The sequence below is a fragment of the Durio zibethinus genome, chromosome 6, assembly GCF_047325235.1.
Source record: "Durio zibethinus cultivar Kanyao isolate XHJ-2024 chromosome 6, ASM4732523v1, whole genome shotgun sequence".
NCBI lineage: Eukaryota > Viridiplantae > Streptophyta > Magnoliopsida > Malvales > Malvaceae > Durio > Durio zibethinus.
In genome coordinates, this window is record NC_143167.1 from 1276725 (window position 1) to 1302516 (window position 25792).

Below are 25792 nucleotides of genomic sequence, written 5' to 3' on the forward strand. Positions count from 1 at the left end.
TAATTTATTTATTTTTAATTATATCTTAATTGTATGTATCATTATTAGTGACATGTAAAAACCCCACTGAGAGATCATTTTTAATAAAAGTTTTTGTTTATAGAGAGGACAAGTACTAAAATAGCCTTGCAAGAGGTCTTTTGCAGAGGACAGTTTCGTAATTACAAGTTGCCGTCAGTAGCTGTTAGGGCTTAAAGCCTTAAGACCGCCAGTCCGTCACATTTCTCCGTGATAAAACGAATTAAAACATTTTTTTTCTTTAATTTGTCTACTGTTTTTATTTATTTATTTTCTTAAATAAACTGACTAAATATAAAACCGTACTTGCCTTCTCCTTAGTCTTTGCATTTTACTTCCTTTGTTCGTCTCTCGTACGCTCTCTCCGCTGCTACGCCTTCTCCATCCCGTAAGATTCTTATCAATGCCTTAAATCATCCGCGTTTATTTCACTCTACCTTATTATTATTATTATTATTCTCCGATCCTTTCAAAAACCCTAAATTTATCTATTCTTTTTTTCTTTATCACAGATTTGTTGGTGCAATTGGAGTTAGGGTTTAAAGAGAGGTTGAATCAAATTCTGAGATAAATTTCAGGTATACGATCTTCCATATCCTGTTTGGCTGCTGAGAAAATGTGCAAAAATGAAAAATAAACAGGAAAATGTTTGTTTTTCTTTGCATAATTTTGTTTTGCATGTCGGAAATTTCTATTTCCGAGTCATATAAGCAGGAATATTAATGTTGATTTAATTTGTTGATTTTGATTCTCTGATTTGTCATCCTAATTGCATTGTTGTTTTGCTAATAGCCACGTTGTTGATTTTACTAATGGTGCTAGTCTAGAAATGGTGAATTTTCCTTTCTTTTTGTTTTTAAAGGCTAATTAAATTGATGCTCATTGGGAGCTGAAGGCAAATTTCTTGGACAGAATGGGGTTTGATAACGAGTGCATACTGAATATCCAATCTCTGGCCGGCGAGTTCTTCTGTCCTGTTTGTCGTCTACTTGTCTACCCAAATGAAGCATTACAGTCACAATGCACCCATCTTTACTGCAAACCATGTTTAACCTACGTTGTCGGTACTACCCGAGCTTGTCCTTATGATGGTTACTTGGTAACAGAAGCGGATTCTAAGGTACATGTCTTACACTGTGCTAGTTCTTCTTGTATTATTAATATTATTATTTTCTTCTTATTGACCTTTCCCCCTCTCAAATTATAGCCGCTTGTTGAGTCGAATAAGGCACTTGCCGACACCATTGGGAAAATCACAGTTCATTGTCTATACCATAGGAGTGGCTGCACGTGGCAGGGTCCACTTTCTGAATGTACAGCTCATTGTTCTGGGTGTGCATTTGGCAATTCTCCTGTTGTATGTAATAGGTGTGGCATTCAGATTGTGCATCGTCAAGTTCAAGAACATGCACAAAATTGCCCTGTGAGTGCATTGAATCACTTTATTAATGTCAGCCCATGTTTTATGTAGCTTTTTTGGTTAGTTTGACTTTTATACATACTTTTAATGACAGAGTGTGCAGCCTCAAGCACAGCAAGCTGCTGGTGGTCAGGAAACTGCAGTCTCAGGCACCACAGCTACTGCTGGTCAGACCCAGGTTGCTTCTCAGGCAGAAACAGCTATTTCTCAGACCCTCGCATCTCAAACTACAACATCCAGTACACCTGTACAAGACCCGAATCAGCATGCCAACCCAAATTCCCAGTCTCAAGCTGTCTCCCAGGCTGCTGTGGTGATGTCAGAGCAGTGGTATCAACAACAGCAGCAACAGTATCAGCAATACTACCAGCAATATTCTGGATATGACCCATATTATCAGCAATACTACCCTTTTCAACAGCAGGCAGTTCCACAATACCAGCAGCAGCCTTTGCAAGTTAATGCATCACACATGGCTGGCCAGCATTCAGTGTACATGCAGACACAGCCCCAACCTCAACCGCAGGTGCAGCCCCAACCACAGCTTCAGTCTCAAGTACAGCCTCAACCACAGGCCCAGCCTCAGTCACACTTATCTGTTCAGGCTCCGGTGGCTTCTCAACCTCAGAACCAAGCACAAGTCAACCAACAGCAGCAAATTCACCTTATGATACCACCTCACTCTCAAATTCCATCACAAACTTATCCAACCGCCCAGGGCCATTCCCAGCCTCAGGTTCAGCCATTTCCTCAAGCTCAGCCTCATCCACAGGTCCAAACTATTCAGCCTCATCTGCAACATGGGCAAATGCCTCAGTATCAGCAGCATCATTCCCAGATGCAACAACCACAGCCCCAGCTTCATCCTGCTCCTCAAGCTCAGCCTGAGGCACAGCTTCAGCCTCAGTCTCAGCCTCAGCCTCTGCCCCAGCCCCAGCTGCAGCCACATCCTCTGCAAAGCCAGCCCTTGAATCCAAATTTGATACCTCAGATGCAGCACCCTGCAGCCCATGCCGTGACTGGTCATCAGTCTTATCCACAATCGCAGACTCACCAGCAAATACAGCTGGTAACACCACAAAATCCCTTGCATATGCATGCTCAAGGTGGCCTTCATCCACAGCAGCACCCTGCTGAAATGCAGAATTCATACCCTCAGCAACCTCCCTTGATGCGCCCACCCCAATCTCATGCTACAATTCCAAACCAACAGCAGCCTGGTTTGTTGCCTTTACCTGGTCCTATGCTGCAACAAGTTCATCCAAATTCTCTTCGACCTACACTTTCAGTTCAACAACGTCCAACTATGCAGCCTCCTGCATCACCCATGTCTCAGCAGTATGTGCAGCAGCAACCTCTGTCAACTCAACCGGTGGGCTTGGTTCAGCCTCAAATGCATCAGCAAGGTCCTTTTGTGCAGCAACAACAGTCGTCACAGTCTCAGTTGTGGCCCCCAGGCCCCCCTCATTCCTTTCAGCAACCTCCTCATGCCTATCCACAACCACAGCAAAATGTTGCAGGGTCTCATATTGTGCATCCCCATTCATCTCATAATCTTGTTGGGAGACCTATGACACCGAATCATGTTGTACAACCACAGCCATATCCACAGTCTGCAGCTGGTATGCTGGTTAAGCCTATGCAACTTGGTGCAAACCTGCCATCTTCTTATCAGAGTAATGTGTTCAGGACCAACAACCAATCTGGGGTAAATTCACAACCAATGTGTGAGGTGCCAGGAGATCATGGTACTGACAAAAATGTGGCTGAGCAAGAAGCGGATTCATCCTCCCAGGGAATTGCTAAGAAGAAAGGTAATGAGTTGGATGTGGCATCTAGTCTTGGAGCTGATGTGGATGAAACTAATGCCTCAAAATCCAATGCTGATTTGAAATCTGTAGATGAAAAACCTCCTGGTGATGTTGGAGATAATAGTAGTGGATATGATAAGGAAACACCAGAATCTAGAACGACAGACCTTGAACCACATAGAGATCCTGTTTCTAAGAATACGGTCAAGGGTGAGGCTACTGAAGACCTGAAATATGTTGACAATGGTGAGCGCAAGGTAGAGGAAAATAAAATTAAGGATGGCCCTTTGCTGAAAACTCCCCCACTGCAGGAGGCTAAGCTTGGTGAAGAACAGAATGGAAAGATGCAGAAAGAAAAAATTCTACCTCAAGATCAGGTTACTTCTAAAGGTCCTGCAGGCAATGGATTTAGAGGCATCCCTCCATCCAGTCAGGTTCAGCCTGGAGGCTTTCTGCAGCCTTCTCATTCCGTTCCAATTATTGATCAGGGAAGGCACCAACCCCTACAGATGCCTTATGGGTCTAATAATAACCAACAAAGACCTGCTGCTTCTGCAATGTTACAAACACCTCCACCAGGGCTGCCTTCACATGCACAAACAACAGGACTTCCTCCCAATCAATTTAGGCCTCAGGGCCCAGGACGGACTTTAGTTCCACCTGAAAATTTAGTTCCTGGTTCCTTTGGTAGAGGACCAAGTAATTATGGTCCTCAAGGGCCTTATATTCAAGGTCCTGTTTCTGCTGCTCCTAGGATATCTCTAGGTGAAACTCTTGTACGCCCACCATTTGGTACACCACCTCTTAATGCTTTTGACTTGCACGGTGCACTGCCATATGGCCCTGAAGGTCATTCGGTTCAGCAGCGATCTGCAAACATGGACTATCATGCTGATAATAGACAGCTAGATCCTAGGGCCTCAGGTGTTGATTCCACATCAACATTCAGCTTGCATGGTGAAAGGTTAAAGCCTGCACAAGATGAGCATTTGAATCCATTTCCTTTGGATCATGCTCATCGTGTTGGTGATCGAGGACAATTTGATGAAGATCTTAAACAATTTCCTAGGCCTTCTCATTTGGATGCTGAGCCTGTTCCGAAATTTGGAAGCTACTTTTCCTCATCCAGACCCCTTGTTAGAGGTCCTCATGATTTTGGCACGGATATGGGACCAAGGGCTCATGAGAAGGAACCTCATGGTTTGAATTTTGATCCTATGATTGGCTCTGGTCCTTCTCAATTCTTGCCACCATATCATGATGCAGGAGAAAGGCCAGTTGGTCTTCCTGAAGATACTCTAGGCAGGACAAATTTTCGTGGAACGGTTCCTAGCTATGGTCGGCATCGTATGGATGGTTTTGTTTCTAGAAGTCCAGGCAGAGAATATCCAGGCATATCCCCACGTGGATTTAGAGGGCATCCTGGTGACGAGATAGATGCCAGGGAACGCCGATTCAATGATAGGTTTTCTGGTTTGCCTGGACATCTACATAGAGGTGGAGTTGAGAGTTCTGATCACATGGTGGAGCATTTGAGGAGTCGTGATATGATTGGTCCAGATATTCGGCCTCCGCACTTTAGAATGGGTGAACATTTGGGTCATCCTAACATGCCTGGTCATTTGCTGATGGGAGAACCCATTGGCTTTGGTGATTTTTCTAGCCATGAACGAATGGGAGAATTTGGTGGGCCTGGAAACTTCCGTCACCCACGACTTGGTGAGCCAGGATTTAGAAGCAGCTTTTCACTTCGAGAATTTCCTAATGATGGTGGAATCTATACAGTTAAGTGTTGGTCTTGTTCTAATTTTTTGCAATTATGTTATGCAAAAATACTGCTCATTCTTCATGTTTGTATAAATATGATCTATGTATGCTTGGAAGTATATATCATTGAGTTCCATGTGTTTCTGCTCCTGCCCTATTTTTGATTCGTGTATTCAGGGTGATATGGATTCATTTGAAAATTTGAGAAAGAGAAAACCGGTGAGCATGGGTTGGTGCCGCATTTGTAAAGTGGACTGCGAAACTGTTGAAGGCTTGGACCTGCACTCACAAACAAGGGAGCACCAGAAGATGGCTATGGATATGGTTGTTACCATCAAACAAAATGCAAAGAAACAGAAGTTGTAAGTTTTCTGTTTCTATATAATCCATGGTGTTATCCAAAACTTACTTTGCTTACGGGTAAAAAATATCTATTTTTTGTGTTGCTTTGTTTTGTAGAACCTCCGGTGATCACTCCATACACAATGATTCAAGCAAATCAAAGAACACAAAATTTGAAGGCCGTGTGAATAAGCATTGAGTCTTGATATGCGCTGTCATATGGATTGTGGTTGTTCACTTGCTGGCTTGGGATTGAATTTGTTGGTTTGGTATTTGGAACTTAGTGATGTAGGTCACTCACCCTTGATGCCTCTTTTCTACTTCTGGGTGGTTTATGCTGATCCTGTCATTCAGGTTGCTGCCATGTTAATGGAGATGGTTTTTGGAACTGGAGTTCAGTGGCAGTTAAGTTTGTTGGTTTTTATTTTTTTTAATATAATATCTGTTGCTTTTAGAACTTTAATATTTTGTGTCAACTTCAGCATTATCTAGTTAAAAATGTTTTTATTACATCAGGATGTTTTGAAGTAGTGCTTATTTTGCTTGTTGAGATGGTATATTTAAGTATATATGTATCAATATTGTGTTTCTTATCCCTAGGTTTTTTAGGTTGAACCATACATAGATCCAATAAATAAGCTTTTGTGTGCTCTCTTCAATCACCTGCTGTCTCAATCTTATTTAATTTTAGATTAGAGTCCTTTTGTGACACTGTGGGGGATTTAACTGAACAAACTGTTTTCCTTCCTGAACTATTGTTGAATTCAGCACGCAACCTTTGCCATTTTTGTTTTTCTTCTATGACAAAAGGTTGTTGATTATCCATTGGCATCTGTCCAACTATCTCTTTGTTGGCCAGATGTTCTTACTCTATCAACCTTTCTTGCCTCTTGAATATTCAAAGGAAGAAAATATAAGTTGTACTGGAATTTTAAAATGTTTACAAAGTATTATGAGTCAGCTGTAGATGATAGAACAAGTGTACATATTGTGGTGAAGTTTATTTGGACTTTTGTTCTTAAATTGCTGTAAGCAATCAGTCTAATTGTGGCTTCATATGCTTTCAATAATTAATTTCTAAGTTGTATAGTTATAAAAGTTGCTTTTGAAATTTAATTATTTTGAAATATGCTTCTTCTTAGACTAAACTTCAAGTACTGTGGTCTCATATAAATTTTAGTGCTCAATATTAATTTCTGTAATGAAACGGCTGTCTACTTCTGCATGTAGTCCATTAATAAATAAAGGGGGCAATGGTTTTTGTTACAATAGTTTGACATTTATACCAGGTTACAGGTAATCAATAGAACTTTTTAATGCCAAAAAATATTAATTGTGCAACAAGTTAAGGATTATGGGTGTTACTAGTTCCTTGACATATATGTAACTAGGATTCTTTAATGCAATGTATTATGTGCTAGGAGATGATTGTGCTATAGATTGCTAAACCTAAGGGCCCAAAGCATTTGATCTCCGTCATCTTGGCTAGTCTAGGGTATAAATTCAATTTGAGGATCTACCCGTCCTTTGACCAGTGGAAAAGATTATTAAAATGGCATGGACATCAAAGTGGGACCTTCACGTCATTCAAATGAAATTCAGAAACAGAAAAATTAGAAGCATAAACCGAAGGTTGTTGGCTTTTATACTCAGTAGCTTTTATATGGTAACTTTTAAAAGGGAATGAACTTTGAAGACTTAGTTAGGCTATGAGAGATCTTGCTCTGTGTAGGATAAGCATTCTTGGCGTAATGAATAAGCTCTTGGTTAAGACTATTGAACAGCTCATAACTAGCGAGGATGAAACTGTCTCCATCCTTTGGTGGATTGTTTTCAACCTCTGAATTCATGATACTATTATAGATTCAATATCCCTGCCTTAAAGAATTTATGTTTCTTCTAGCTAGAATTCCAAGAAAATTTTTATCCAAGTTATTGCCATTTAGGTTCTTGGTTCCATTAGTTCTAATAGTAAAATAATTTCCTTTAGTTATCTTTTAATATTTTTCGGGTCCAATGCTTAATACTATCAAAATTCTTTTAAACTTGATAGAATCGATTTTTATACTGGTGGAATTTCTTTTTTTCTATAATAGATTTTTTCAATTCGACCTCTCTTTTTTCGGCGAAGCAGACAACATAATGGCTGAAAGTACAGTGGGAAGGTTTTGACACTCATCTTTTTTAGATGTGGTAAGATTGTGTTCACAGTAGCGGTAAACTTTTGCTTTGTAATATTGCTTTTGTTTTTCTTTGAAATTGGCTAACTGCGGGGTATTATATATGTTGCTTTATTGCCACACTGTTTTTGTTTTATATTTTCTTTTAAGTTAAATGCTCAGTTGTGGGAAATTTGTGGTAGTCTGAGAGATCTTAGAATTGAGAGGCTGATAAAAGTGTTACTTAGAGTGTAAGTTATTTCTTAAAATGTATGCTAGAAATACTTTATTTTCTTTTTTTAATAAGTGAAACGTAAGTTAGAATTGTTTGCCAACTGCAGGGTATCAGTTTAGGGCAGTTCTGAAACAAGGCCCTTTTGTTGAATACTTGGATTGAGCTAGGTTGTTGACTACCTCTCCTTTTTAGTTTAGCAATGCCTCATCCCCTTGTTAAAGGGATTTAAAGCTTAGGCCAAGAGTCCTAGTAGGCTTGCATGTTAGGATGTACTTGCTTCAGGCAAGGGTTGTCCTGGACTCCTGGCGCTTGTTCTATATGTTAGGATGGACAAGGAAGGCCTACTATCTTTCATGTCAAATAAGACTTCTGTTTAGAATGTTATATTCTGCTAGGATCCATCTTTCATAGTTGTGCATGTCGAACCTAAATGACATTCCTTAGAAAAGACAGTGTTAGTCTTGTTACTTTAACATTTCTTTCTTGGTCCTTTGGTGTTTCAATAATAGGATCGGACAAGTTATGCCTATATTGGTGGCTGCATTGCCTTCCTTTCTGTCCTGATATTATGCGTGTGGATCAGTCTGCTTTTCCTTAAGACTCATGCTGTTATATTTGATGTATGATTGTAGAGGTGTTAATCTAACATTCTCGTTGACCTTTATTAATTTATCGACTATGTTTCATATTTTAAACATTGTTTGTTTCTATGTTCAGTTGCTCTGTCATGCCTGAGATATTCCAAGTAAATGCACAATTGGGCTAATAATATGTTTATTTTCCTACAATTCTAAATGACTTCCATTCATTTGTGATCTTCAATTTTTTAAGGTGCAAAAACTTCATTTGTATCTGCTCTATAAAATGAGATATAATAAAGTATTAAGTATAAAGTAATTAATGATAGACATAAATCTGAGACATACAAATAACTATCATTTAGAAGATGACCAATGTTGAATTGTTTTTCTAGGCATTATTTTATGAGCCTTTGACTTCCAAGTTAACATAAAGTTAGATCTCTATAGTTCAAGAATATAGTTCTTAGTTTTTGAACCTTTATAACACTTAAGTTAATCATACTATAGGATGTTTGTTGCCTGTCTAAATCATTCAAAGTGAAATTTCAAATTTAAAACTTTGGTGCTTTAATACTCATAATACTAGTTCTATGATCAAGAGGTTACATAAATGATAATTGGCAGGAGGCTAATTAAGCAATTCTTTCTGTTTCCCTACTATTTTTTGACTTTGGTTGAATTTTCATCATGAATACTTTGGGAAATGCTTAATGGTTAATGCCTCATAAGACTTCCATATTTGCAAAATTTCTACTTCTTTGAAGCTGGGCAGCCTCTTTTCAATGTTGGATGGCAATTCTGAACTGCATATCCCGTATCTTTCATTGTGTTTCTGACCAGGTTTGTGATTTTATTCTTGATCATTATGTGGTTGAATCTGCAACCTCATATGGTAGTTCTTTTTGCTTGTTCTCCTTTTTGATTTTAAGATCTTAAGTCTTTCACCTCTCTCTTTCTTATTATGTCAATGTTGCTTTTTCTTGGAGTGAGTCGAACGAAGGTCAAATTTGGAAGCGATATTAGGTAGTGTACTATACTAGACAAAGATCTTTCACCAGTGTTGGTTTTGAATTTACCAATTGGGTTCTAGTTAAAGCAATGGCTAGTGGCTGTCTTTTATATAATCAAGCAGGGTGCAGTCTTAATCGGTGGTTCAATGTACAATAGGTTTGGGGCTTAGAATTAATGAGTTATGAAGTAATGGTTTCTTCTTTTTTTTTTTTTATGGTTATAGAGAGAGGCTTTTAGGGTTAACAATTGATTTGATTGGAGTTTAAGATAAAAAAAATTCAAAAATGTTGGTTCGACTTGATGATTCTAGTTGCATGCTACTACTGGAAACAGTGAGCATTGAGATAATGATACAAATGTAGGGTCAAATTGGTGGGAACTGATTGGAAAATGAAAAGCTATTTAGGGTTTTAATACTACTATGAGAAAGAGTGTTGTGTGGCTGCATTTGGCAAGACTAGAGCATCATGGGTACTGTTGTCTTGTGAACAGTGGCAACAGAACCTTGAGAAAGGATAACAAATAACGTGGCGAGGTGAATCAACAATGATAAAGTTCTTGAACATTTCGTTCAGTAAAATATCTATTAAAACCATTTCTTCTAAGTCCAAAGACAGGCAGACACTTTTTTTTTTTTATATCATAATTGGACTTGGAATTCTAAATGTTTTTAGATTTAGAGATAATCCCATCTTACATAAATTTAGGACCACATCATAAGCCCTAATTGAGTAGCTAGACTCATCCAATGAGCCACAAAAACAAGGCTCTTCCTAGCTAAACATAAAATTACTAAAAACGACCCGCACAACAAAACTCGAATAAATACTTCCACATGTGGTGCATGTGTAAATTAGTGTCGATTGGGTAAATAGATTAAACCTTTATGTTAAAGTATATACTTGGTCAGTGCAAGAGAGAATTGTTGGGTAGCTACAGGGATAAAAAAAAAAAAAAGAATTATAAATCATGGAGAATATTATTCATGGATTCAGCCCATGTTTTCTCCCTTGTATTTTCTCTGCTCCTATTTTATGCTTACCGTTTATTATTGGGCCTCATGGCTTAATGACTTGTCTAGTGTGCGGTGGAATCCCCCTTTTCATGACAGTATATTTGATTAATTTGGCTAAAACTTGAAATGGGGCAATCAGACCTTTTTCCCGGCAACTTATTGGTCTTTTTTTTTTTTTTTTTTAATTATGCATTTGAAGATAGCATGTTTCATACAAAGGACAACGTATTTCCAGGGCTATTGACTTATGCTTTTCAAATGTTGGCGGAAGATATGCCGTGAGTGAAAGTGTGAAGTGCTAATACCTGTTTTAAGTGTTTGGCTGTCTTGTAGAGCATAAGGAAGCTGATTGATTGTTGATTCTTGAGGGAGGGGTTGCTTTGTTATATGCGGAGGACTAAGGTTGTTATAAAAAAATGTTAGAGAGATAGGGGTGATTTCAATTCCGTTCCGTGAAGCCATCAAATCTTTGTAAAGGGAAGAATAGAACATTAGTTTGTTGAAGGTTAGAGGGAAGAGTGCCACTATAATTTTACATTTCCTTGTTCTATTAACACTTTTATGATCATTTCTACTCTGATTCCACCACTTTATTATTCAAGTATTCTTTTTTCTTTTATTTCTTTACTGCGTACGTTTGTTTGCATATGTATTAAGCAATGAGAATATAAAAAAGAAAAAAGAGAAAGATTTTAAACTGTTGCATTACTTCTATAGTTCTATTATTGATACTTTGATAAGAGTTGCTTAAGAATTACAAGGACCCTCCAAGACCTTAAAATATAATATTTGTAAATAAAAGTTAATAGTATTATTATTATTATTATAATACTAGAAAAATACGTATGCAAATAAATAAACCAAATAGAAAAGAAAAAGAAAAGAAAATACAACACGACTAGATGTTAGTGTCGTTTAATTGAACCCTAGACTAGACGGCTCCTTTCTATACGACTGTTCAGCTAGCCGACAATCGTATCCAGCTGTCTCTGCTATTTTGAATTTTAAAAAACTTTCCTTTTTGGCCTTTTACGATTACATCTCAGTTTTGCCGTTGTGAAATCTGTGGCCCTATTTTCAGCCTCCAAAACTGAAATAACCAATGATTCAAAAAAAAAAAAAAATCTGTGCGGTACAAAAAATAATTAAAAAAACCATCTCCGCTCCTCTCCAGATCTGAATATAAAACCTCTCATCTCCCCTTTTTCACTTCACCCTCGCCAAGTACCTTATCTCTTAATACCTCCTTTTGTTCCGCTTTCTCTTCTCCAACCCAATTCCCCAAAATGCGCGAGATCCTTCATATTCAAGGTGGCCAATGCGGCAACCAAATTGGAGCCAAGTTCTGGGAAGTTATTTGTGCTGAGCATGGTATAGATCCGACCGGGCGTTACCAAGGAGACCTGGATCTTCAACTTGAGAGAATCAATGTCTACTACAATGAAGCCAGTAGTGGTAAATTTGTCCCTCGTGCTGTTCTCATGGATCTTGAACCTGGAACCATGGACAGCATTAGATCTGGTCCTGTTGGTCAGATCTTTAGACCTGATAACTTTGTTTTTGGTCAGTCTGGTGCTGGTAACAACTGGGCTAAAGGTCATTACACTGAAGGTGCTGAGTTAATCGACTCTGTTCTTGATGTTGTTCGTAAAGAGGCTGAAAATTGCGATTGCCTTCAAGGTAAGTGTGCTTAGAAACCTGACCAATAAAAAAAAAAGAACAAAGATCTAAGCAAACTTGTGTAAGTTGTGCTTGTATAATAACTGTTTTTTTTTTCTTTTTTGTAGGGTTTCAGGTTTGTCATTCTTTGGGAGGAGGAACTGGATCTGGAATGGGGACACTGCTGATATCGAAGATAAGGGAGGAATACCCAGATAGGATGATGTTGACTTTCTCAGTTTTCCCATCTCCTAAGGTCTCTGATACAGTCGTCGAGCCTTATAATGCCACTTTGTCTGTTCATCAGTTGGTTGAAAATGCTGATGAGTGTATGGTTCTTGACAATGAGGCCTTGTATGACATTTGTTTCCGAACACTTAAGCTCACCACTCCCAGCTGTAAGTATTCCCCTGATTTATACTTAGTTTATACTATCAATAGAGCCATTCTTTTCGATTGAATTGTTGATTGGAGTTTGATGTACTAGTTCTAATTCAGTAGCTAAGATTCATCAAGAAGCCTTCTTGGTTTGGTGTGATTTAGAAATATCTTGTGGAATTTCAACGTTTAATAATGGTCATTCTGTGCTGTTGTGGGCTTTCTCTCTCTATAAATACCAATAGTTTTCAGAAAAGTAAAATCAATTAGTAAGAACTTAGATCTATTTTTTTGGCTTGGGGATCTTACATCTCTGTTGTTTCCTTTTTTCATCTTTGACAGTTGGTGACCTGAATCATTTGATATCTGCAACAATGTCTGGAGTTACATGCTGCTTACGATTCCCTGGTCAGCTTAACTCTGATCTTAGGAAACTCGCTGTGAATCTCATTCCATTTCCTCGCCTTCACTTTTTTATGGTGGGTTTTGCACCTCTCACTTCAAGAGGATCCCAACAGTACCGAGCTCTAACAGTTCCTGAGCTCACTCAGCAAATGTGGGATGCAAAGAACATGATGTGTGCAGCTGATCCACGACATGGCCGTTACCTGACTGCATCAGCTATGTTCCGTGGTAAAATGAGCACCAAGGAAGTGGATGAGCAGATGCTGAATGTTCAGAACAAGAACTCATCCTACTTTGTTGAGTGGATTCCTAACAATGTGAAGTCAACAGTTTGTGACATCCCACCCAATGGCCTCAAGCTGGCAGCCACATTTATCGGCAATTCAACATCCATACAGGAGATGTTTAGGCGTGTGAGTGAGCAGTTTACAGCTATGTTTAGGAGGAAGGCCTTCTTGCATTGGTATACAGGGGAAGGCATGGATGAGATGGAGTTTACTGAGGCAGAGAGCAACATGAATGATCTGGTCTCAGAGTATCAGCAGTACCAAGATGCAACAGCTGATGATGAAGAGTATGAGGAAGAGGAACCCGAATATGAGGACTAATGTAACGAGGAGGAAACTTATTGCTATTTTGGCAATTCAAATCTCAACTTCCATTTGCTGGTTTTCTTTAATGTGAAAGAATTAGTCATTTGCTGTAACTGTTGTTGCGTTTATGTGTTGAATTTCGCTGGGATCCCTTGCAGTAGCTGTTCTTGATATTTTCATGCTCAATGCTTGCTTGCTGTTTTAGCAAGGCAAGCAGACTATGTACCCTTCTCCTTTAACTTTCTAAAACAAACTTTTTTGTTGCATTTGTTCTCTAATAATAGTATAACATCCGCCTTGATCTTTTATAATTTATAAAAGGAAAAAAGATTGAATGAGTTGATTTAAAACCAAATTTTTTTTCATAAAAACAGTCCTCACTTAATGCTTGCTAGAAATTCCAGGTTTTTAAGATTCAACTACAACGAAGGCAGAGCGTTCAAAGCAATGTTGAATTCCCCTCTGTTTTTTATTTTTGGATTTTAAACTATGTAAAATCTATTAATCCTTATAAGTTATAAGTATTGTTACTATTGTTACTATTGTTTACTTATGTTTTTTCTTTTATGCAAAATTTAGGTGATACTTTTAAAAATGGTAAAAGGGTAAAAAAAATCTTTAAACTAAAATTTAATAATCAATTACAATTTTATTATTTTTTTAATCAATTAAACTTTCAAATATTTATTTTCATCAATTAAATTTTTATTATAGAAAAGATAATTAATTATTTTTAGTTAATCAATGTTTAATTGAGTGAAAATAAATATGGGTTTAATTAAGTAAAAATAAATGTTTAAAGATTTAATTTATTTGAAATAAAAAATTTAAATTTTAAATGAGTATTAAATTTTTGCTTGAAAGTTTTTTTTTTATCCTTATGCCTTTGAAAATAGGGAAATAAATAATCACACAAAAACGACAGCGTTTTACTAATGCTAATTCTCTTCTCCAAACTTTTTTTTTTTCACTAAAAACCCTCTCTTGCTGGTCCTTAGTCCTTAATCTGATTCATTCCCATTCCCTCCCGGTAGCCTTCACAGACTAAAGAAGAGAAACAAAAGCAAAACCAGAAATGGCGACAACACTCGCAAGCAGAGCTGCCCAAAATCAAAGTATTGGGCTATTGAGACTGTCATTCAACTTCTTGAGAAACCTTTCCACTGCCACTTCGACTCAAAAACCTGGCGCCTCCTCTTCAGATTCCAAAAAGCCCAAGAGAAAAAGGAAGAAGAACCTGTTCGAGGTAGCTCAGTTCTTACCCAACTGGGGGCTTGGTTACCACATGGCCAAAACTCATTGGACTGATGTTTCGTATCAGATCACCAAGATCAATCTTTACAAGGTCCTCTCTTTCTTCCTCTTTCAGTCCAAAGAAAAAAAAAGATACGGATTTCTTTTGGTTTGGGTTTCTTTAGTTTGGTCTTTTGGATTCTTTTTTGTCGGAAAATTGATTTTCAAATAATTGGCTTTTTTTTTTTTTTTTTGTGTTTCCTGAAAATGTGATGAGTTGATGGAGCTAAATGGTTGTGTACGATCTTACGAGCAAAATGTATTGGTTTTTAATCTTTGATTTGTTTTCTTATTTTTTTGTTAATTTTATTGGTGAAAATTTTAGGGATTTGGTAGATTATGCAATTTTTGTTATTTTTGGTTCTTTTCTTAGGGTTTAAGAGTTTTAGGGTTTATGAGGTTTGAGATTGTTTGCAGGATGGAAGGCATGGCAAGGCTTGGGGAATTGTTCACAAAGATGGTTAGTAACTGATTTGCTGTAATTATCACAAAGGGGTTCTTCTGATATTGGTTAGAATTTTAGGGTTTAAGCTTTTTGTATTATTCTGCTCATTGGTGTCACTTAATTCTGGTGATATTGCCTTTTTGGTTTTTTTTTTTTTTGTCCAATCTCATGCTCAATGCATCCTTAAATGTAGTTTTCTATGAGCTTCTGATTTCCTTGTCTATTCTCATGCCTTTTTTTGGCCCTTGCCATATCTATAAAGTTTGTTTCGCTTGACACTTCTGATCCCTGAAATGCTGATTTTTGCTGAGTTAGCCAATGGTAGAAATAAATGCATACTGATTTGCTAGGGAAAGAGAGAGGTGAAGCAGTGAGCTAAATAATGTTGAACACATACTTCAGAGGTTCTAGAAAGCAGTAAAGGCACTAATAGGTAAAAAGCAAGAAGTTGCTTAAACTTAAACATTGTGCCACATATTGGCTAAGATCAGAAGAAGTCAATTGTATCGTTTACTTTTGGTTTAAACCCTATTGATTGCTATGGTAAGGCAAGCTTAATGTCAATGTAGAAGGTGGGAAATGGTCTAGTTTGTGTGGGAAACAGTTCAGAGGAGACTAGATGTCTTAGGCTCTTAGCCTTTTACAAATTATATGGCCTGAAATAGAAGTTTGCATAAGTCTCTGTTAGTTTCAAAGATCCAAGTGCCTTGATAGCGTGCTTCTTGTTTATTTGTAAAAGGTACACACCAATGGTATTTGTGGAAATATGCATAAGGAGATTGAATGGGCTATCATACTGCATATTGTTATATTTTATTCTGATGTAGCATATGCAGCGTCCACCCATGGTAGAAGAAATGGGTAATTCCTGAATTAATTTTCCTAGGCGATGACAACTCATGAAGGATAGATGTTATTTCTGCATTTAACAGTTTTCACCATCTGATTAGATTTCTCTATCTGCGATTATCTGTTATGGTGGTTTAGTTGTTGTTATTGATGCCTACTGCAGGCTTGCCAGCTGCAGATGCTCCAAAGAAAATAAGTGGAGTTCACAAGCGCTGTTGGAGATACATTCCACATTTGTCAAAACCTGGAGAGACCACTTCGACCTTGGTGAAACCAACAGAAAATGCCCCAAAGCCTGAAGCTCAAGTAGCTTGATGCATTGCCTTAAATTATGGATGCTAGTAACATGCTATTGTATTGTCCTCAGCTCATTTCTTTGCATTCCATAGGCATATAGTTATTTTCAGATTTGGTAGTGCTTTACAATTTATATCTGGATGCACTTAGAGTTTTCATGTACTATCAACTCCGTGCTTTGAAACACTCAATTTTTAATGGCACAAATGGGAAATCTTTAGTTAGAAACTAAAAGTTTTGTGAACGAGTTACATTTATTTTAAAAGTTTTCTTTTGTTTGAAGTGGCATTCTGCTAAGTTGCCTGCTTCGACGCTTGTGCATGTCTTGTATTTGGTTTTAATGACCATTGACAATCCATGAACTGTCAAATGGTCTTAAATGTCACTTGATCCGGCAATATTACCAAGTTAGTTCTCATCCTTAGAAACCAAAGAGTGTAATAGGAACATTAATCGTGATTAAGGTTGCCAGAAAGACATGGAAATGAAGGTTGGTATCATCATATAAAAAATTTTAGATAGACCTGTTGATACAGGGCTTCAATGTCTTTTACGGTTGTATGCTTTGTGCAAGAAGTTGAATGTTGGTTGGTTGCAGAATAACAGTTTCGATCAGTTTCCTCCTCTTATGCTAGTTATTACTACAAAGTATTTATACGTATGGAATGCGAGGCCTGGGATCATTGAGCAAGTATAGCTGTACATTCCTCCTGCCATTTTTTTGTGAATGTAACGAGCAGACTTTTATGCTTAATTCACTATAACGTCAAACGTGAACTGTCCAGTTGGTCAATCTTATGCATTACAAAGACAACTTGAGGTAGAGTACCTAACTTTTTAGTTTGACTACTTCAAGTACCCAAAAAATAGGCAACGATTGTCTGCAAATCTGACAAAGCTAGTTAATCCTATGCAAATCTTCAACAAGACAACAAAAGCACTACTTTGAGATTGAGATAATAATATTGAGCACACCATGGTTTGAACAAAGATGTCAAAGAAAAAAATGGAAATATACTAATTTCAATCACTCTCTTCTGAATCACTGTCTTGTGAATCAATATTCATGGCCTTCACAGCATTGCTTGCTTTAAAATCTTCAACAGCCTTGTCAAAAGTGCTCCTTACATGCCTGCACGTCAGCATTAGATCCTGACATGCATCTTTCAGTACCTCTCTTGCTGGATCACCTGCAAAATTTCATACCAAAAAAAATTTTCACAACAGAAAAAATAAAAACAGGAAGAAAAATTCCATGGATGCAAGGCTACACTAAAGATCAAATTCATCACAGAAGCTGAACAATGTGCCAAAGATGTCAATTGAGGAAAGCAAACCCAACACGGTAGGAGGGGCTTGAGGTCAATATCCATGAATATTATTCCAAACATCAATCGGTTAATAGCCAATTGACAACGGCTGAGGACTTGGATGTTTACAGAACACTACAAATTGAACCCATACAACATGATGATTTCCAGGAATCAAAAGGCAGACAAATGAATCAAATCGCCCAACTAGAGTACTAGGAAAACAACTTGCTTGATGAAAAAACAAGAAACAAGTAGCAAAAATTCACACTTTTTAAATAACATGTTAAAGAGAAAATTTCAAAACAGTTAATCATAAACAATGAATCAGTATAGCATGAAAGAAGAGACTAATATTGAGTTACCAGTGGTCTGAACTCTAATATTAACTCGAGCATCCGAAGGATGAGGAATACTGTACCCAGAAAATGTAACCCTTGGGCTGCACAATTAAAAATGATAGCACTACCTTCAACATAATCACACAAAAAATCTTTCAAGAAAGCAAACCCAACATTACCGTAGCAATAATAATCCAGAAAAAAAAAAGGTGATTGAACTGACTCTTGATTCAAGGTGAATCTAACAGCATTAGCCAGAGTATGATCCTCTTCTGTTAAAGAAAAAGTTGCAGCACTATTATCAGTGAAGGACCCATGTTCCATTATTTCTTTATCCAAATTCAAAATCTCCCAAACACCCTGATTTATATATAAATAAGCTGCAAAAACAGGAAAAACAATATAAATATATCCCCAAATAATCATGGTAGGAAAAGAAAATAGGTGTAGCAGAAAATCTAGATTACCTGATTATTCTGACTGCAAAACCCTATAACTTGAACTAAGTTTTTTCCTCTGAAGGAATATAAAGCAGAGAGAAAAGAAGTATTTCCAAATTACAAATTTAGCCCTTTGCTCAAGTTTTTTCCTCTGAAAGAATATAAAGAAGTGAGAATAGAATCATTTTCAAATTACAAATTTAGCCCTTGACTCAATGTATGCGGTGACTTGTATTACGTGGCGTGTAACTATTCGGTTTTCAACCCACATCTAATTACACCGTAGAGTTTCCCCTAAAACCCTAATTCCAATATAAAGAACCTGGTAAAGAGGTTTCTTCGCCATTTCCCTGTTTTCGGCAAATCCTTAAACCCTAACCAAAAAAAGGCTTTTCTTCGATCAGAGAAAAATCTTAAGTAAGATTTTATAAAAACCTCTTTTTTTTTTTTATTAAAATGTTTTCCATGAGGTTTCTGGTTTGTTTTTGATCGATATTGTTTGTAGCTCAGGGCTCTAATGGCTGCCAATAACACCCCAGCTGGAATAGACAAAGAGCAGGTTGGCTATTTTTACTTTGTTTTACTTAGTTCATGAACAGTAGTTTTGGGTTAATTAATTCTCTGGGATTGAAAAAAAAAACTTGATATCTTTTTTTTGTTTTATTGAGTTTGGACTGTTTAAGTAATATTGGGTTTCTAGTTTCATTGGATTAAGGTGTTTGTTATGAACTGACTGGAAATAGTTTTTGAAATTTATTTCCTTTTGGAGTTTGGTTGATTGTAATTTTATTTATTTTGCCTTTTACCACTCTGTTTTGAACACTTGGCAGGCCTTTGGCATGGCGGAAACAGAGATGGAATATAGGGTAGAACTCTTTAACAGGTAAGATAGGATTGTCAAATTTTAACATGTTTATAGTACACAATAAATGTCAAGATTGGCATCAGACAGACATGTTAATTATGTTTAGCCTCTTAAACACCCTGTATGCAAGAAATGAAAATTTCTGTTCGGAAGTTGAAATTGGCCTGACATGCTTCTTGGTTTTGAATAGTGTGACTATTTTTTCCATTACTTGCAAGTTTTTATTACCAATACTCAAGTTCCTGAATTAAGCTTGTTTTTTATGGTTTTCGCTTAGGCTTGCACAAACGTGTTTCAACAAGTGTGTTGACAAAAGGTATGAGAAGCCCCAACACCCTCCCTTCATATTGTTTCTTTCAACCTATTCAAGAGATTTTCACATGGTATATGGTTACTTTTTTTTCCTAAAGAAATGGTGTCAATGATAATATCTTTCTGCTTTAGGTACAAGGAGTCTGAGCTAAACATGGGTGAAAATAGTTGCATTGATCGCTGTGTTTCAAAGTATTGGCAGGTAGGCTTAGGTTTCAAAGTATTCTTAATTATTCTAATTTGTGTTATATTAAAGCTGTCAGCATGTCTTGTACTTGTTTTATATAACTGCATTCTCTGGTCTTATTCTCAAGTTAATATACAAATTGTAGGAATAGTGTTAAGTTTTTACCTTCCGAATGATATATATAGAAGGCTACAAGCTGCATACTGCACATTGGTTGGCAAAATTTTCTATTATTCAGCTTTCATTCTTGATTCTGATACCTTTGATGTTTTCCATCTTTGAATCTTATTTCTTATTGATGGCTGACATTTGATTCTTATACGTACGACCTTTTGTATTGTCTAGGTGAATGGCATGATTGGCCAGATGCTCAGTGCTGGTGGTCGGCCTCCAATTTAAATATTGCCATCCTTCATTCTGAATTCTATTTTACATGTAAACCATGGCTAGTCTTGCTGTTGTGGAAAGGCGGTGACTGAAATTAAGCACAACAGATGTTTTTAACGTCACCCGAAATTACATTTTATTCTGACACAATGTTTGTGGCTGTTTTGAATTGGTTTCAACACAATAAAGATTCTGGTGCTAAATCAGAAGTTCCATACGACTCTTATGCACTATGCTTCAGGAATTTTATTACATGAATTACTGCTTGTTAATGAAAATATTCGCTTATCAATTGAACTCACCCAATTCCTCGGATTCTTATAGTTGGAGCTTTTATCCATAAAATTATCTCATCTATGAACTCAAAGCTTAATTCAATTAATTTACATAATTACTTTTAAAAGGTAAAATCAATGGATCCAAGTTTAAATTTCAATAATTACAATTCTTTCTTTTATCTGGTCTTCTTTGTAAAAAAAAAAAAACACTCAACTACATTGCACTAATCTTTAATCAATCTGTATATATAGGGGCACATGATTGATAGGTAGATCTTCTTGATGTCAAACTCAAAAATGAAAATTTCATTCTTGCTATCATCTTAAAATATAGTGTTCAGGATGAGAATAAAAGAGAACAAACACCATAACCAGAATATTAAAGGTTACAATTACTCTGTGGTGCTGAGGAAACATAAATAATGCGAAAGGGGGAAATAAGACAGGAAGATATATTTAAAAAGTGAAAGGAAAAAAAAAGGGCTATACACTTTTAGTTTCTATGTTTTTTGGCTTCCAAGTTTGTACCATCTTTGAGGGTTTCCTGCCCATCGTTGTCCATCCCAAGGCTAAACAGAGCAGCTGCTTGGAGATAGAATGCTGTGGGCCACTCAGGAGATATTACCTGGGCTTGCATTGCATCACCAAGCGCTTCTTGTGGCATGTCATTTATCAAGTAGCATAAGCCGCGTCTGGCAAACACAGTTGGTGATACCATCGTCCCACCATCAATAAACTATTCACAAGGCAAGGTATTAAGCCATTAAGCATATGAAGGGCTGAAATCTTAATCTAGGGGTACTGAGCATTTTGATTGTGGACAATAAATGGTTCTGCAAATTGCCAAATTGTAAACAAAGGACTTACATGAGTGTAACATTCAATGGCTGTTCCAAAGTCTTTTACTCGGAAAGCAGTATCCCCACGCTTTTTTGAATTCAGAGTCTCCTGTATCTGATCTGTCCACAATTGGAAAGAAAGCTGCAAAGCAGAAACATTCAACACCACTTAGCATAAGGCAATTTTATAAAAGGATCCACGTCAAAAGTGCTTAGATGATTCTGGAATTAATGCTAAGAAAGTAATTAAAGCAGTTCTGATCTTCTAGCAGTTTGAAGGATGAAGCTGTCAGCAAAAAAGACAATAAGAACATTATGTTTATGGAGCTCTTGTCTTATTAACTCAAGTGTTTCTGTAAATGTACCAATGAGGCATCAGCTAGCTTTTGTTCTACACTACCAAAGCATAAGTTAAAGCCTTCTTTTGATTTTTAATTCTTTTTGACTCAGAATTGAAACAACATAAAAAATCTAGATTGCCGACCTCATTTGCAATTCCCTCGTCATCTTTGTATCCTATTTTCTCTAAAAGTTCATGTATTGCGGTAAGATCCATTCTTGAGCATGCTTCTCCCAAAGGCGTTAGTAACATTGTTTGCTTTGAGGATGCTGTTCCATGTGGAATGCCCATCAAAACATGTGATGGAACCTGTTAAGTAATACAGGTAAAAAGGGTAACATAGACTTTTGTCATAGATAAAAGATAATTTAACTAATCAAATACTTGTGAATAGCAGAATAATGAAACTGAGTCCAGCACCCACTGTTTCAGAACATTAAAGAAAAGTTGCACCTTTTTACTCCTATCATAAAGCTTCAAGCTACTAGTAAGTAAATGCCATAAAAAAACTACGAATGATGGTCATATCTGCCACAGAAACTCCACTCTTGGCAAAATCTAAAAGAGCTCACTTGCAGTAACAGGGCATAGATTGGTTTCTATTAGAAGCTAAAAATATTTTGGTATGGACTTTCTAAAATAAAAGTTGCAGATAATAAAGAAGAGAAGATAGGGGGAATAAGGTGACCATACCTCAGTTTCCTTCTGAAGCGGAGTAAGAGCAGTTACAAGAGACTTTACATTTGGCCTCTCACGAGGTTCATATTGCAGACAGCGTGAAGCTAGTCGCACTAATTCAGTTCCATCGTCATTTGAAAAATGACCCTCCAGACATGAGTCCATTAGCATCAGAAAGTTTTTTCCACGTATTAGGTCAAGTGCCTGCAATGATGATAACAATCCAACATTTAAGCATTTGAATTATCTCCTAAGGACATCCTATGATGCAGTTTATATATCCGTAATTTGAATAATTTCTTAAATTGCTATGAGGAAATATTACAGACAAGACTTCGCTTAATGAAGGTTAAGACAAGAAGAGGGAACTTACATGGCTTGGTGGTATATGCTTGCCGCTGAGAAGATCAAGTAATAGGGTGCCAAAACTGTAAACCACACTCTCCGGAATAACCCTTCCTACCATGTTAAGGAGGTATATAAATTAGCTCAGGTAAAGAGACAGCAACATGTTGCATGAGAACCTAACGTACCCAAAGCTAAATTCACATACCCTTTTCCCCAATATACATATGTATGCATACATAATATAGACAGACTGTTGCAATCTGTACAAGAGTTCCATAAACTTTATCTGTTAGCATAGTATTACCCGTCCTTAGGTACTCCGGAGGGGTGAAAGCCAAGTTTGTACTGTAACTTTTTCCATCTCTGCTATTCTTCATAAGGCCAAAGCTAGAGAGTCTGGGATTACAGTCCTGTCAAAAAATAACCCACTGTAAGATATAAAATATGAAGTTCAAAGTAAGCATTAACAGTAACATAATAGTTCAAACATGGATGATAAAGATTAAAATTACCTGATCAAACAAGATTCTATAAGCATTAAGGTCATGGTATAAAGCCCTCCCTCTACTACTGCAATATTCAAGCGCTTGCGCTAGATATAGCGCCACTCTCAGCCTCATCGCCCATTTCATATGCTGATTCTCCCCTACACCATTACCATTTCAACCAAATACAAAACAATTCTTAGAATTAGTAAGATATTCATTACCAGCACATTCGTTCAATGTACTAAAAGGATATGAAGATTCTATACGACTACATCAACTAATTACTTATTTCCTAGACTGTAATCAAATCAAATCAAACTATGGGTTTTTATAAACTGGAATGTGAATTAGAAACAGGAAAATAAATTGAAGGAAAAAGTGAAAATTACAGTGAAAAAGATGCTTAGAGAGAGTTTCATTAGGCATAAACTCAGCAACTAACAATCTTTCATCTCCTTCATAGCAACAACCAATCAAATTGGCCAATCGCTCGCTTCTTAACTGTCCAACCGCCCTCGCTTCCTCCTAAAATAACGCCAAAAACAAAACTCAATAATTACAAATCAACCAAGAAATGGAAAAGTAAATATATATTATTATAAATATACAAGGAACTGTCGAGGATCAGGCCAAGCCGATCTATTGAAGCGTTTAACGGCGATGAAAAGATCCTCGTCGAGCGTCCCTCGGTAAACTACATTCGGAGCTTTCTCTCCATGCTCCGATACAATGTTGTCTGTACAGAAACCTGAGGTGGCAGCTCTTAATTGTTCCAAGCTGTACTCGCTGAATCCAGGTAACGCTTCCTTCCCATTCTCTGATGTAACAAACCAAAGAAAAATTTAAAATTTATAACCAAAGAGTGAAATTTTCTCGAGAAAGTGATGGAAACAAGTCAACTAACTAACCGAGATCGGAAGAGTCCTTAAGGTTTGACTTGATATTTGACGGCCACCAGCAAAGTGATAGTTTGGAGCAACGAGCTCCCATTGGCTTAAACCTAAAATTTCAACCAAACTAAAAAAACAAACAAAAAGTTGGTTTTTTTTCGATTTTCTTTGCTTTGAGCTTTGACGGATATTTGAGGATTGAAAGTGACCAAGAGCAATGCTAGTGCTAAAGAGGAAGGAGAGTGTTTGGGAAGTGAGAAAGTAAGAGAAAATTAAAAAAACAAGAAGAATCTTTCAACTTTTTGGATCCAAATTTCTTTTTCTTCTCTTTCACCTTTTTTTTTTTTTCACCACCATTCTCTCATTTCCATCCGTTTAATATTTATTTTTAGTTTCTTTTTGTTCTTGAAGTCAAAATTTGTCTTCTTTTATCTCCTTATCCTAAACACAGTCTTTACTTCATCGCGTGGATTGCACAGTCCAATGAAATTAGCCAAAAAAGTCACGTGGGTGGATAATTTAAAGGAAAGGAATGGGATATGGAGTCAAAGTCAAAGAGGAAATTAGATGAAAGGAAATTAAATATAAAAAAACATATATTTATGTTTTAGATAAAATTTTTCAATAATAATTAATTTTTCGCAAAAGAATAAAGAAATTTTGAACTAAAATTTAATAATCAGCCAAATTTTTTTCTTTTATCATTAATTAAATTTTTTAATATTTATTTTTTTCAATTGAATTTTTATTAAAAAAATTAATATTATCATTTAATTGAGAATTAAATTGAATAAAAATAGATATTTACAATTTTAATTAAATAAAATAAATATTTAAAAATTTAATTAAATTCAATAAAATATTCAATATTTGATTAATTATAGTAAATTTTAAAAATTATTAAATTTTTATTTATAGACTTTTTTATTTTTATACATTACTATTTTAAGAAAGTGACCGTCTTTGTCATAAAATCTAAGAGAATGAAAAAATAATTTTTTAGAAGTTATGGGATTTGATAATTACATGTATTAAATAAAATTAAAAAATTGGGGGCTGATGGGAGGGGGGAAAAGGGGGTTAGGGTTTGGGTCACAATTTGTGTGAATAATTGTTTGGATTAAAAGCTGGAAATTCCATTACCTAATTGCCTATTTATGATGTTGACGTCAACATGAGATATGGTTTGTTGGTCCCCTAATCATTCATGGTTTTTTTGGAAATTTTTAGAGTAAGGTTGTGAAGGAAAGAATAATGATTATTAAAATTAAAATTTTAATAATCTAATAAATTATATGATTGTAAAATAATATAATAATAATATTTTTTATAAAAAATTTTAAAATTTAAATTTATTAAATATTATTCTTTTATTTAACTACATAAATTAATTAGATTAAATCTGATTTTTTTACAACCTTTTAAAAACCAATGAATCAATTTTTACTAATTTTTCATAATTGGAAGATGATTGTAGAATTATTTATTGTTTGATGGAAAATTGTTAGTATTTCCTTGATGATAAGCTTTTGGAGTAGAAATATAAATATATCATTATTGATACATTTCTCTACATATTTTGATCAATATTTTCTTGTTGAAAATTATAAAGTGATGAATGGAAAATGAAAATGATGAATCATATAAAAAGGGTCTTGAATTTGAAGCAAAAGTAAACTGAATATTGTCTAAAATTTTGTTGCTCAAGGACCTTCTTCAGCTTGTGGCTAAATCCTGGCAGCAGAGAACCCTTTGTCCTTTTGCAAATTGTGTTTAAAATATTAAAAGCTGCTTTTAAGGGGGGAAAAAAT

The 25792-nt window shown here is 36.2% G+C and overlaps 6 protein-coding genes across 18 annotated transcripts; 4 read left to right on the forward strand and 2 right to left on the reverse strand.

Annotated features, from left to right (window-relative positions):
• Window positions 1–344: 344 nt before the first annotated feature.
• On the forward strand, window positions 345–10978 carry LOC111286507 (uncharacterized). 12 transcript variants are annotated; one of them, XR_016342643.1, is made up of 10 exons: window positions 345–406; window positions 531–596; window positions 881–1138; window positions 1226–1441; window positions 1533–5033; window positions 5194–5378; window positions 5476–5762; window positions 7455–7551; window positions 9098–9173; window positions 10693–10978. XR_016342643.1 is itself a non-coding variant. In XM_022876511.2 (7 exons), exons 3-7 carry the CDS (start codon window positions 932–934, stop codon window positions 5555–5557), a joined length of 4191 nt encoding a protein of 1396 aa, XP_022732246.2. In that variant the 5' UTR covers window positions 345–406; window positions 531–596; window positions 881–931; the 3' UTR covers window positions 5558–5951. The 12 variants fall into 12 exon arrangements, 3 of the variants coding, with proteins under 3 accessions (XP_022732246.2, XP_089617827.1, XP_089617828.1); XR_002689835.2 differs by lacking the exon at window positions 9098–9173 and having other exon boundaries at window positions 10559–10978; XR_002689836.2 differs by lacking the exon at window positions 9098–9173 and having other exon boundaries at window positions 10595–10978.
• Window positions 10979–11572: 594 nt separating this feature from the next.
• Window positions 11573–13660, forward strand: LOC111286509 (tubulin beta-2 chain-like). The gene is made up of 3 exons (XM_022876514.2): window positions 11573–12039; window positions 12147–12416; window positions 12739–13660. Exons 1-3 carry the CDS (start codon window positions 11646–11648, stop codon window positions 13407–13409), a joined length of 1335 nt encoding a protein of 444 aa, XP_022732249.1. The 5' UTR covers window positions 11573–11645; the 3' UTR covers window positions 13410–13660.
• A 721-nt stretch (window positions 13661–14381) lies between these two features.
• On the forward strand, window positions 14382–16512 carry LOC111286510 (uncharacterized). The gene is made up of 3 exons (XM_022876515.2): window positions 14382–14739; window positions 15105–15147; window positions 16145–16512. The coding sequence occupies exons 1-3, from the start codon at window positions 14470–14472 to the stop codon at window positions 16294–16296; spliced, it is 465 nt and encodes a 154-aa protein (XP_022732250.1). The 5' UTR covers window positions 14382–14469; the 3' UTR covers window positions 16297–16512.
• A 685-nt stretch (window positions 16513–17197) lies between these two features.
• On the reverse strand, window positions 17198–18494 carry LOC111286511 (uncharacterized). Its single transcript, XM_022876516.2, has 4 exons — window positions 18397–18494; window positions 18153–18309; window positions 17954–18030; window positions 17198–17468 (listed from the first exon to the last, which is right to left on the reverse strand). Exons 2-4 carry the CDS (start codon window positions 18251–18253, stop codon window positions 17302–17304), a joined length of 345 nt encoding a protein of 114 aa, XP_022732251.2. The 5' UTR covers window positions 18254–18309; window positions 18397–18494; the 3' UTR covers window positions 17198–17301.
• Window positions 18495–18651: 157 nt separating this feature from the next.
• Window positions 18652–20337, forward strand: TIM10 (Tim10/DDP family zinc finger protein). Of its 2 annotated transcripts, none has more exons than XM_022876517.2 (6): window positions 18652–18786; window positions 18875–18928; window positions 19200–19252; window positions 19512–19550; window positions 19679–19748; window positions 20079–20337. In XM_022876517.2, the coding sequence occupies exons 2-6, from the start codon at window positions 18887–18889 to the stop codon at window positions 20130–20132; spliced, it is 258 nt and encodes an 85-aa protein (XP_022732252.1). In that variant the 5' UTR covers window positions 18652–18786; window positions 18875–18886; the 3' UTR covers window positions 20133–20337. The 2 variants fall into 2 exon arrangements, with proteins under 2 accessions (XP_022732252.1, XP_022732253.1); XM_022876518.2 differs by having other exon boundaries at window positions 18668–18786; window positions 18880–18928.
• Window positions 20338–20747: 410 nt separating this feature from the next.
• Window positions 20748–24342, reverse strand: LOC111286508 (serine/threonine-protein kinase BSK5-like). Its single transcript, XM_022876513.2, has 10 exons — window positions 24000–24342; window positions 23700–23908; window positions 23481–23616; window positions 23116–23249; window positions 22908–23013; window positions 22629–22714; window positions 22271–22459; window positions 21722–21886; window positions 21266–21379; window positions 20748–21134 (listed from the first exon to the last, which is right to left on the reverse strand). Exons 1-10 carry the CDS (start codon window positions 24079–24081, stop codon window positions 20892–20894), a joined length of 1464 nt encoding a protein of 487 aa, XP_022732248.2. The 5' UTR covers window positions 24082–24342; the 3' UTR covers window positions 20748–20891.
• Between the last annotated feature and the right edge of the window lie 1450 nt (window positions 24343–25792).